General features: G+C 35.3%; 2 protein-coding genes across 3 annotated transcripts in view; both read right to left on the bottom strand.

Moving 5' to 3' along the window:
• LOC127864285 (uncharacterized) overlaps positions 1-13467 on the bottom strand; it is a 502833-nt gene that overhangs the window by 163364 nt on the left and 326002 nt on the right. The gene's annotated exons all lie outside the window — the stretch shown is intronic.
• LOC127865134 (UDP-glucose 4-epimerase-like) overlaps positions 4416-13467 on the bottom strand; it is a 62877-nt gene continuing 53825 nt past the window's right edge. Inside the window, exon 5 of the mRNA XM_052405028.1 lies at positions 4416-5457. Within this exon, the coding sequence (XP_052260988.1) occupies positions 4418-5457 (1040 nt within the window). The 3' untranslated portion in view covers positions 4416-4417. The remainder of the gene's footprint in view (positions 5458-13467) is intronic.

Below are 13467 nucleotides of genomic sequence, written 5' to 3' on the forward strand. Positions count from 1 at the left end.
AGGGAAACACCGCGAAAATTACCCCTCCTAAGGGCTGCGGACCCCTTCCCCCAAAGTAGTGTGAGGGCCCTGGAATACAAATTGGCGACTGTGGATCAATTAGGCCAAAGAAAAGATTCAATTCCGGCTAACAACAAGACGTGATGCATTGTTATGTCTGTCTGTCATGTTGGCAAAATTGTTGCTCAATAATTTAAAGAAAATAGATACACATAACACAACATGTACATGATTCTAGGCTTGTTATTCTTTGCCATGGCAACCCAAATTTTAAAGATGGTTGCCAGTGCAGCAACCAATTGCGAAAAAAAGAGACATTGTTGTTATTTTGTCTAAGTTATCTCTATAACATAAATATGAGGATAAACAGTGCACACTCGTAGATCATCTTGACCTGTGCTTAAAGACACACTCTTTATAAATTTGAATGGTTGTGTTAATTTCAAACTTGCGATATAAAAAGCTATAACATCATTTTGAAAACTGAGTTGCGTCTAAGATTATGCAATAGCAAACAACTTCAGTGCCTTTTAGCGCTTTGATTTAATCATAGTACTTTGGCATGCAATTAACTCATGCTTCCGTGAAGAATTGCAAGCCATTGCTGATATGAGCTTTCTTGACTCTTTTGGGCACACTACATACAATTTCATAAGGCAGCTAGGTACACATCATATTCTCAGCTGCCGTAAGAAAATGTGCGTATACACATTTTACGAAATCGGAAGCACTCCCCTATCCATACTGTAAAGCAAGCATTTTGTGCCCTAGTTAGCTCAAAACCAGGCCTTTAATTCATTATACCGTAATTGTACGCATATAATATTCACCTTTTCCTCCGATTTTATTCATCAGGACTTGAGGGTGTGCATATTATACTCAAGTACAAAGGCTGAACGGAAGTGAAAAGATCACCTGGAAAAATCTTTGACATTGATTCTGCTCAACCAAAATACAATAATTATTGCATGCACATGAATTTCACAAACTGGATACATTACCCGATAATCCTGTATAATAATAAAATCCAGCACTTCAATATTTAAATGCAAATTCAGACTGATAATGACCTAAAATGTGTTTAAAGAATTACATAAGCACAATGATGTCTCATTTTGGAAGGTGTTGTTCTATGGAGGCTATTCGTTGCCAAAAATCCAGCCTTGTCAACATGACAATTTATACTTAGATCACACTGAATAGATTTGTTTAAACAGTCTTCGAAATTAGCACACGCCCGATCGCCCGTGGCGAGTAAAATTACTGCCGGGCACATACAAAAATTCACGTTTGTGGCCCGCCGGGCATGTAAATTATTATAGCCAATTGACAGTTTATAAAAAAAATCGTAAGCGGTTCTTGATATTTGCAGATAATTTTTTCAATTTTGCTAACAAACACCTTGCCGTAAGTTGTAAAACAATGAAATTCCATTGGTTTAACAACATGCACCTGCTTGCACATGTCATCGTTATTGTTTTTGACCGATGCAGTTCGGTCACATTCGGTTCTTATCGACGGTTTCTCTAGACATTAATCGAGAAGATGCTTTTTGAATCGATCATTTCAATCAAGTAATACGCTTCCGTTTTTGTCAATGTAAACAAATGTCATTGTCGACATAGAGGCTATGCAGTATCTTAGGTATGTTGATGGGGCTAAGCCCAATAAAGCACTTATAAAATAGAAAATTGACAATGATTTAGAGAAAAAGGAAGCCAAGAAATGGTACGAGGACACCAGAGAACGCTCTTTTCAAGAGCACTGGTGTAACGATCGACCGTCTTAATTCTAGTGACTGATTAGATGTAATTGTATTTGTAACCGGACCGGGGGAAATCTGTGCCCTTGTTATGATTAGCACAACACAACTCGCTTTCTGCGTTTACTCTTTTATTCATTTATAGTTCACATAATTTTCAACAAATTCCATCTTCCTATATTGCATTCTTAAGCATTCCTTCTTAACTCTATTACATTCTTATCAGATCTTATTTAACAATTTCCATCCTCCTATTTCCAACTGTCTCTCTCTTACTTGTAACGCACTTTCTAACTTTTCTCTTACTGACCTCTCCTTCCTTCCTTCATCAACTAACTTGTCACTTTATTGAAAACCCTTTCATTCCTAAAACCAAGTCACACCCACACATCTCAATGACCAATCCTATCTCTCATTCATCCATCAATCATACAGATCCTTAATGCCAAGTCACACCCACACATCTCACTGACCAATCATATCTATCTCTCATACAACATACAGTACCTTACTTCCTTACTTCTATAAGACTGTAATTAATTAGCACCTAGTCTAAGAATCTTAGTCACAGCAGGGCTTTTTTTCCTTCTTTATGAGTGGCCGTGGAAGGACATTTCACAATTTTGAAAAGGACAATTCACAAACCTAACATGGCCGTGAATTTTTACAAAATGGGCCATTTTTCACAATTTTAATAATTTCACGACTCGGTTTTTCACAATTTTAAGAAGTTCGCGACTCAATTTTTCACAATTTTGAAAAGTTTCGCGACTCAATTTGTCACAATTTTGAAAAGATTGCAACTCATTTTTTCACAAAATAAGGGGGCCAGGGCCGCTTCACAAAGTCAGGAAAAAAAGCCCTGCACAGTCATTATTTATAGCTAGAACTGATAAGCATACAGTCAGCATACAGTCTGCACCTTGAGTGTGAATTCAACATGAGAAGACTTCCAAGACAGTAACTAATACAATGTAATCAATATCAAGTTAAACATGTGGTTCCAAGCAACCTTCTACTGCAATTCAGTAGACAAAGAAATCATATTCAAACATATTCACAGAAATCAATTCAATATCTTTAAAACTGTAACTATTGTATTGTATGAATTTATAATGTACTCAATCAAAAATCAAATAATAAAATAATAATATTTGTAACTCTGTAACACATCCTCACTCTCCCAAACAATTTGCTCCGCAAATTAACAAAGCAAAGCTATATGAAAAACACAATTCTTCAACGTAAATTACATAAACAAATAAAGTCATTGTTTATAATTAACAAACATACAGAAGTTATTTCTTGAATTTCAAAGTTCATCAATATGCAAAGTCATACATTAAAATTGAACATTCTTTAGTACATATATTTATAACAACAAATCAATAATCATTCATATGTCTGTCAAATTATTGTCATTAAAATCATACGACAAAGAACAAATATTCAAACATATTTGTCACTTCATATGAACATTTTTCACTTTTCACTTTTACACAGTTTGTAAGTACAACCACCCTATTGGTTGCAAGCATAATAGTGCTATTTTTTTTTTAATAGTCATGATAAAACATGATTTTCTAAATTGATTGAGACAATTTATTATATTTTAAACAATGTACATATAGCAAGGCCACACACATTCTTGTATTAAAGACTTTCCCAGTTTGAACTCATTACATTCATCATTTCAGTACCCTTATTAATTCTGTAACCATCTATAGGTTTACTTAAATTAAGAATTATGATATGCCATAATAGTCATATTGTAATTAAGACCTTCATCATCATATTTCTCCATTGCGCCTATATATATGTCTACCTACATACATCATGAAAATGCCTTTCATTAAGTCGGTGATCACCCTTTGTACACCTTGATCATATATACACCTTGTATATATCTTCTAACCTTATAGATATCAATGGTTAACAGAACCCCATATTATACAAGTAACTTAAATAATATTGTTGAAAATATAAAAGTTAAGCATTAGTTTGATTATAAAAACTAGTACCATATTTCCTATTTCCCCCCCCCCCCCCCCCCCAAAAAAAAATAATCAAATCATGTCCGGACAAATTTTGAATTTACGCACAGTACATAGTATTATAATAATAAAACTTCACTTAGACATTTAACCCAACATTACAGGTTAATTGCTATGGTAAGGTAGCTTACTTGGTAAGTAACTGGCTTTTGAATTGTCTTACTACTTCACGTGCCTGCTTCATTGGAGAAGTGTTCACCCCAGTACACTTCTTACATTGACATCATTTTACATTGTAAAAACATACTACATTGAATCAGTGTACATTAATTTTTTAGCTGATTTTACTTTTTAATTGGAACACTTAAAGGAGGTTTACACTTCAATAACACTCAGTGTCTCAATTTCTGCGTTTGTAGAAAATTTATGGATTGTCAATCAATGTTTAAACAACTTTAAACCACATTTACACAAAAGAGGCATAACAAATGTAATTTCATTTCACACAAAAAACTTCGTATATACATGTATTAGGTAAATTGAGATTTTAGAATAACAATTTATGTAAAAATTTAATTTTTGATTTTGTTTGGTAACATAAAATTACTTTCTATAAACGAATAAAATTGGTCTAAAACTGATAAACAATAAGTCTCCGATCCTAGCTGTCTTGTCTGAAACCTGTCGGGTTATTGGACTGCCAGCGCCATAAGTCTTCACACATCTTTGCAAGATCAAGTTTTAACGCCCATCCAAGTTCCTTCTCAGCCAAAGAGGCATCAGCGTAACACGAAGCTATATCACCTTCACGACTACCGGCTATCTGGTAAGGCACACGTTTTCCAGAAGCAGATTCATAAGCTTTGGCCATGTCAATCACAGAAAAACCTTTCCCTGTTCCCAAGTTAAACACCTTGCAGCCACAGTCCTTCTCGAGGTACTTCAAGGCAGCCACATGTCCCTGAGCCAGGTCCACTACATGGATGTAATCACGCACCTCTGTTTCATCAGGTGTATCATAGTTGTCTCCATACACTGTGAGCTCCTTAAGCCTTCCTACGGCCACATGGGATACGTAGGGCATCAGGTTGTTGGGGACTCCTTGAGGGTCTTCCCCTAACTTGCCAGTCACGTGGGCCCCCACTGGGTTGAAGTAGCGCAGCAGCACAACATTCCATTGCTTTTCTGCAGTGCAATTATCTTTGAGGATTTCCTCAATGAAGTACTTGGTCTTGCCATAGGGGTTGATGCAGCCCCCTACAGTGTGTTTCTCATCTATGGGCAGGTAACTGGGTGAGCCGTACACAGCGGCAGAACTGGAGAAGATCATGTTGTACACACCGAACTCCTTCATCACCTCAAGAAGACTGATTGTTCCGCCTATATTTGTCTTGTAATAGAGAAGAGGTTTGTTACAGGATTCCTCTAATGTCTTCAGGCCAGCAAAGTGCATCACACAGAGGATCCTGTGCTTTTTGAATAGATCCCTGAGGGCATCCTTGTCCAACATGTCCATACTGAATGTGGGCATCTGCTTGCCTGTGATTTCATTAACTTGCCTCATGCTGTCCATGCTTGCATTTGCGAGGTTGTCCATGACAACCACATCATACCCAGCCTCTATGAGTTCCACAACCGTGTTGGTCCCAACATACCCTGATTCTCCACCATTATGTAACCGGACCGGGGGAAATCTGTGCCCTTGTTATGATTAGCACAACACAACTCGCTTTCTGCGTTTACTCTTTTATTCATTTATAGTTCACATAATTTTCAACAAATTCCATCTTCCTATATTGCATTCTTAAGCATTCCTTCTTAACTCTATTACATTCTTATCAGATCTTATTTAACAATTTCCATCCTCCTATTTCCAACTGTCTCTCTCTTACTTGTAACGCACTTTCTAACTTTTCTCTTACTGACCTCTCCTTCCTTCCTTCATCAACTAACTTGTCACTTTATTGAAAACCCTTTCATTCCTAAACCCAAGTCACACCCACACATCTCAATGACCAATCCTATCTCTCATTCATCCATCAATCATACAGATCCTTAATGCCAAGTCACACCCACACATCTCACTGACCAATCATATCTATCTCTCATACAACATACAGTACCTTACTTCCTTACTTCTATAAGACTGTAATTAATTAGCACCTAGTCTAAGAATCTTAGTCACAGTCATTATTTATAGCTAGAACTGATAAGCATACAGTCAGCATACAGTCTGCACCTTGAGTGTGAATTCAACATGAGAAGACTTCCAAAACAGTAACTAATACAATGTAATCAATATCAAGTTAAACATGTGGTTCCAAGCAACCTTCTACTGCAATTCAGTAGACAAAGAAATCATATTCAAACATATTCACAGAAATCAATTCAATATCTTTAAAACTGTAACTATTGTATTGTATGAATTTATAATGTACTCAATCAAAAATCAAATAATAAAATAATAATATTTGTAACTCTGTAACACATTCACTACTATTGAAAACAATGTTCTGCTTTACTATGTGTAGCATGTAAGTGTTAAAATGTTGTGATTTGTTATAATTTTGGTTAAAAAAGTTTGGGCATGTAAAAAATATGTTGGGCATGTAAAAATTCTTAAGTAACTGGCCCGACTGGCATGTAACTTTTCAAAGCTAATTTCGAAGACTGTTTAAATATAAAATGTTGCTTGTAATCGGTCTTTTGATTGTCTCAGTTTTACAAGTTCAATGTCCACTTTTAACTTTGAAGTGAACATGTTTCAAATTAGTTTAACTGCAATTTGCTTTTGTAATTTCAAAACTAAATTCGCAACATGTATCAAATGTACGTACACGGCACGCTTTACACAGTACACCTTACCATTGATGAAATGAAACTGCATCAGCTATCACCCTCAGGTTGACAACTTCACAAAGGCGATTAACATTAATAGACGATTTTGCAACTTCCATATATGGCAATTTTTACAGAAATAGCCGAGGATAAAGAGGAGGAGCCAACATTCATGAGTGAAAGTAAGGAAGGTAACTCTGAATTATTGATGGTGCACGGCAATAACTATAGTGGTTGCACAGTAATGTGACAAAAACCAGGTATATTTTTATTTATCAGATTAGGGGAAGCGGGTAAAATCGCTATACATATGCATGCTCAGGGACTTTTGTTGTTATCTCCCGTATCTTGAATAAAAGTTTGAAATCGAAAGTACGGTGTTTATTATTAGACCCAACATTGCATTGTCCCTGTCTGATTAGCTTGTGTGGACTACACATGCTAATCTGGGACGACACTTTAGGCACAAACATTATGCCCAGTTTTCTCAGAACGTGACTCAATAATTCACTCGTATTCACTCTAGAGATAATAAAATTGTTGTAATTGAGTGAATTGTTTACTTCATACATACCCCAGCAGGTCGTTTGTTACAAGGGTTTGCAGAATTAGCAGGCATTGACTGACATGAATCAGTTTAAATGGGCTTAGTGAAGAATAAACTACATTTGAAGCATTCAGACGAGCTTTAGTGGAACCTCCTGTTCTTGTTCTCACCCTCGCCCCCTCCCAAACAAGAAACCGTCAGAGACGGGTGATGCTCCCCAAAGTGTTTTTTTGTCACAATATTGCACTATATATTCAGATAAAAGGAAACGTCTTGAGGAGCATAACTTTGGACAAAATAATACAATGGATGGTTTAGCAACTTAAAAATTTCAAAGGGCCATAACTCTCTAAATAAATCATCTAACAAGAACCCACAAATAACATGCGCATCTCCTCAAGGTACTGTAAAACCATTAAATTTCGTGTGGTACGAATTTTCGTGGGTTTCGTTGGTCCGCTGAACCACAAATTCAAGTACCAACGATTATTTATACTTTTTTAATCCGAAAACATTTTGAAAGAGACATTATTGATTGAGATATGCTAGTTAATACAATATGTTGTTTTCTTGATAAGTGTTTGGGTAATAATACTTTTTTAATCAAGCACGGTATTTAAACTGTACATTAAATATTGTTCTCTTTTACGTGACGTCGTCAAATTAACAGTTTGCAGATTTATCACGTATGAATTAGTGCCAATTACAGTTATAAGACACATAACGGTTTACACACGTGTATTTTGAGGACCTTATTACTCATTTGTTACAACAAGGGGACCAACTGCGCTGAAAAGTGCAAATATTGTCAAAACAACATTGATGACAATTAGCGAGCGGGGACACAAGTGCGCCACTTTATCGCTCTTTTCGGCAATTATCGGTTATACTTTCATGCTTCAGTGCACATTAACCTCAAGTCTTGCTGTCAACACAGATTAGCTGATTATGCTTCGTTATTACTCTGGTTGTTTTAGTAAAAGTTTAATTATTATGACGGTCAGTCTTCCCCGAACATTTGAAATTTACTTAATTACGTATAAACGAATTAGTAGTTTTTTTATTTGCAATCCACGAAATTACGTGTCAACGAATTAGTTGTTTTTTATTAAACCACGAAATTTTATACCGACGAATTTCTATACGTTTACAGTAGTTAAGCTTCCCATAAAGCTTCACTGAATTCCAGTCAGTAGTTAGGGAGAAATAGCCCGGACTAGAATTGCACTATATGTACAGTTTATAGAAAATTTCAAAGGGCCATAACTCTGTGAAAAATCATCCGACCATAACCGGCTGAAAATATGCACATCTCCTGTTGGTAGTGAATTCGTAATTACGAAAATACGACCCTTATCTGGAGCTCTGACTATATGTACAATGGACAATTTCAAAGGGCCATAACTCTGTGAAAAATTATTGAACGAGAACCGGCTGATAATGTGCACATCTCCTCTTGGTAGTGAAGCTTCCCATAAAGTTTAATTGAATTCCAGTCATTAGTTGCTGAAAAATAGCCCGGACAAGAATCAACTATGTGTACAATGGACAATTTCAAAGGGCCATAACTCTGTGAAAAATCATCCGACCAGAACCCGCTGATAATTTGCACATCTCCTCTTGGTAGTCAAGCTTCCCATAATGTTTCATTGCATTCCGGTCATTAGTTGCTGAGAAATAGCCTGGACAAAAATTGTGCACAGACGGACACAAGGACGGACAGACGAAGCAGCGACAATATGCTCCCCCCAAAATAAATTTTGGGGGAGCATAAAAAAACAACCCTGTTAAACATCTTTCAAACTCTTTGGCACTGGTCAGACTGAGACTCCGGGTGTACTATATCCATTTTTACATTCCTCATAAAGTTTAGAAGGGTAAAACATAGTTTATACAAGGAGATACCAATTCACACACATCAGTGTATTAATATTACAGAACTTCACTTGTTGTTATCAATATTGCCTTGAGCTAAGCGAAAAGACTTTTCAAACACAAAAGTGCGAACGAACTTACAATATTATTTAAGGGCTCAATACAGGAAACAACACATGTCAATCTAGGAGAACCGACACCAGTCTGAACATATTGGTATTAAATGATATATGTACTTATTTACTTATTTATTTATTCGTCATCTATTTTACTTGTATTGTTATCTACTACCTACGCTACTTGTATTATTATTCATTATCTACACTACTTGTATCATAATTAATTTGCTAAACCACTCGCAGTAATTTCTATCTACTCTACTGAACATCTGGAGACATTTATCTATTGAATGTTATTGATTTTGAACCCCGAGTAAGGAAAGTAACTGCTACACTACGCCCAACAAAACACCACAAAAACCAAACATATTGGCAAAGGCAACTTTAACAGTAGTAAATGGAAATGAAATAAAGAATGAACCAGAACAACAAAAACTTATGGCAAAGTCCACATATGTTAGCAAACTATACATCTAGATACATATAGACCCAAACTATTGAGCCAACTTATATCAACTTTTAAAATAAGATATAAGGTATAAAAAAATAATATTATCTAAGGGCTAAATTTATCCGATAATTAATACCCTGATGTTGATCCGCAACATGATTAATTGATTGAGTGAGTGACTTTGTGATTGAGTGACTTCAGGTGAGTGAGTGAGGGAGTGAAGGAGCGACTGACTAAATGAGTGAGTGACAGACTGAATGAATGAGTGAATGAGTAAGTTACTTAAACGTGCAGTATAAGCACGTGCTGATAGCCACGTGCAGTCCTTTGATTTGTTTGTATTATTGGGAATGCATTGATATGCATCTATTTAAAATGTACTCTTTACTATTAAAGTGATATTATGGGCATCTAACAGATTATAGGTGTCTATCGCAACCGTTATTTACTGTTAATGCAGCATCAACATACTAAAACAGTATACCGGAAAGAGAAAAATAATGCATGTAAATATCAACCGTACTTTCGTGTGACAACTGACGACAGAAATGATTCGATGTACGATGTGAATCTAAATTTAGTTTTAGTGCAGATTCATTCATACGACGCAATGACACTATTTTGTATTACGGATCATTTCTGCTTAGAGGACTGGGTGAGTCACATAAAATATCGAATATAATATATATTTTTTATAAACAACTGGTAGCAAGATGAGTTGCAGATACATGGTCAGTTACCACATTTTAACTATTTTTTTTTACCTGTTAATTCCTTTCACTGCTCAATTCAACAATGAACAAGAGATGTGTTTGTCAGAAACATAATGCCCCTTTCTGCGACCGTTTGAAGAAATACATTTGACCTTTGACCTTGAAGGATGACCTTAATGACCTTTCATCACTCAAAATGTGCAGCTCCATGAGATACACATGCATGCCAAACATCAAGTTGATATCTGAAGTGACATAGAAGTTATGAGCATTTTTCGAAAACCTAAATGAGAAACATAAATGCAAAGTGTGACGGAAAGACAGACAGACGGACAGAACCTCCGACAGACCGATCACTACATGCCCTCCTTAGGGGGCATAATAAAAATGCCCATAATATTACTTTAACTAACAGCATTATAATGAACGTATTGCAAGCATAATTTATAAGCACATGCTGATAGCCACGTGCAGTATAATTCTTTAAGGGGTCAAGATATTGCAAAACTAGCACCGGATTCGGTTTCAGGGAGACAAAATCACATAGACTGGACTACATTTTTGTTTTATTTCACTGAAATTTAAGGTATACTGGATTTTGAGCTTCTGTTCAAAGTCTGCTGCATTCTTATCGAATTTTACCATTTAAAGTTTAAACTCAGTAATTCTTTAACGGGTCAAGATATCAGAAAATTAACACCAGATTCGGATTCAGCGAGCCAAATTCATATAGATTTCACTTTCTTATTGTTTGATTTCGATGGAGCCCTTCTGGGAGAAAATTTCCCCTAAAATAAAAAATAATTTTTTTTTTTTTAATAAGATGTGTCTCATGATTACTATATCTAAATTCTATTTTAATTTAATCTTGTCAAACATACTTAATAATGAAAAAAGAAATGAATATAGTGCAAACATGCTCAATTGTAATAATAAGAGAGTAAGTAAAAAAATCCCCCCAAAAGCGAAACGCCGTGAAAATCCCCCCTCATGAGGGTAGCGACCCGCTTCCCCTAAAATGGATTGAGGGCCCTGCATGACTTCATTTTAGAATGTTTCTTTGTGCATGTGGTAGGGAAAACATTGATGTTTAACAGAAATTCACTCTTTTGCTTGAAGGTTGGAGAATACATGAGACTTTGACAGAAGGCGGGAAACCCTCATCCACTCGTACAAAGCCGCAGTGATTTTTTTTGCTTTTTTTTGTTACAGCCTGTGCCATTCGGATTGGGAAAATTAGCGCGATAAACCATGAAATTGGGAAACATTAAGCATTATAAATATGATTATAAGTACAGAATTAAAATTGTTAAGTGCATATTTGACAGCATTTTTACATTATTAAGTGCTGCTTTAATGTCTTCTTACAATGAAGACAGCATATAGTTAATATCCTTCCACATGCATATTAAATTGCAATAATCTATAGATTCTTAAATACACCATCTACACTACGCGACCCGTGATTTTTGCCGCAATTCTAGCATCACTGCAATCGATGAAACGTGACAAATCGCGGTGTTACCGAGCGACAAGAAAATTTGGGTGATGTCTCGGCGACCGTCGCACGATGTATCTTGCTGTTGCGCAATCAGCGCGAATCACCGCAAATCCCCCTTTTTTAGCGATTTACGTTGAGGGTTACACTACATTACATGTAACATATATGTATACACTTACATTATGAATTGCAATAATAAAGCTTTTGTTGTTGTTGTATACGATGGGCGTATTAGCTAAAATACTCATGTTCCGACATGAACTTGATGAAGTAATGTCGGAAGCTTTAACGGCTCCAAATTAATATAACGGCGCAGAATGATCATGCAATAATTATTGAACATAACATGTAAACATTATTTAACTAATTGCATTAGCAGAATGTTTATTAAAACTTACAAGCAATTATATTCCAGGCCCGAATACACTACCACTGTTCAAATTACATATTGTTGCCATATACATGTAGCGTAGCACTGTGTAAATTGAAAGTTGCATAGTGTTTCGTCATTGGTCGGTTATAAATACCTTGTTTCTCTATACATGGTATTTGATTTAGACGAAACTAATAATTTGGTAATTTACGAGAAATATGATATAAGTTTTCCTTTTAAACTTTGATCTTACCGTGTGTGTTTATTGACGTTATTAATTATGTTAATACTTATGTTTGCATTTCATTAAGAATTATAACGTGTAGCCCTTTTGTTAACAGTGTTAAGCAAAATATTCGCGCCACGAAAATTGTTTAAGTAACACTTTCATTTAAAGTTTAAATGTAATCAGTAGATTACGTCTAATTATTTGGACTAAATTATGCTAAACTTATTTATTTTCTGTTTCAGGCTCCAATGCGGTTAACATGTGTTACTCGCATTACTTTCCGAGCGTTGTACATACATTCACAATGTTTGATAAGCCGGAAATCGGAAATGCATTACTGTTCTATTTTTAAGTACATGTTATTATGACATCGTGTTTTATAATAATTATGTTGTTATTACATCATTGCCTATATATTAAAGCCATTAAACATTGTGTTTGTTTTGCTGAAAAAAAACGAGTATATCAACGTAGCACTAAGCACTAAGCATTCATAGAGTTCAATAAATATGATGAATTGTTAAAAATACAAAAAAAATGACCTGCTGAAATAATTTGCCCGTTTTAGACTATCATCGCACCATCTAGAAATTAAAGTGGGCAGATTCGTAGGTATTGATCGTGATCAGAGACTTTGTCGATTCTGCAATATGAACGTTGTTGAATCTGAGTATCACTTCCTACTTTGTTGTGACAATTATAGACACTTAAGATTGAAATTTATTGGGCATATCTCTTGGCCTACCTTAAATTTATTCCAAACTACTATGACATCGAAAAAAATAAATAAAATATTAGGAATTTGTAAATACCTAAAAGAAGCTATGTTATATAGAAATAATACCCTTACTGAACTCACTGTTCCTTAATACAAAGTATATCAACGTTTCGTTACATAAATACATTATATATCTGCATGTATATTATGCTTGAATATTTATATGTGTACTTTGTGGTGTGTGATGATATTACTTAACCGTTCTTTTTGTCTTTGCCATAATTATGTTGTACAGTACACTCCACGCGTTTTCCCCAATTTCCCTCCATACTCCGCGGGTTTCGACC

The sequence above is a fragment of the Dreissena polymorpha genome, chromosome 1, assembly GCF_020536995.1.
Source record: "Dreissena polymorpha isolate Duluth1 chromosome 1, UMN_Dpol_1.0, whole genome shotgun sequence".
Taxonomy (NCBI): Eukaryota; Metazoa; Mollusca; class Bivalvia; order Myida; family Dreissenidae; genus Dreissena; species Dreissena polymorpha.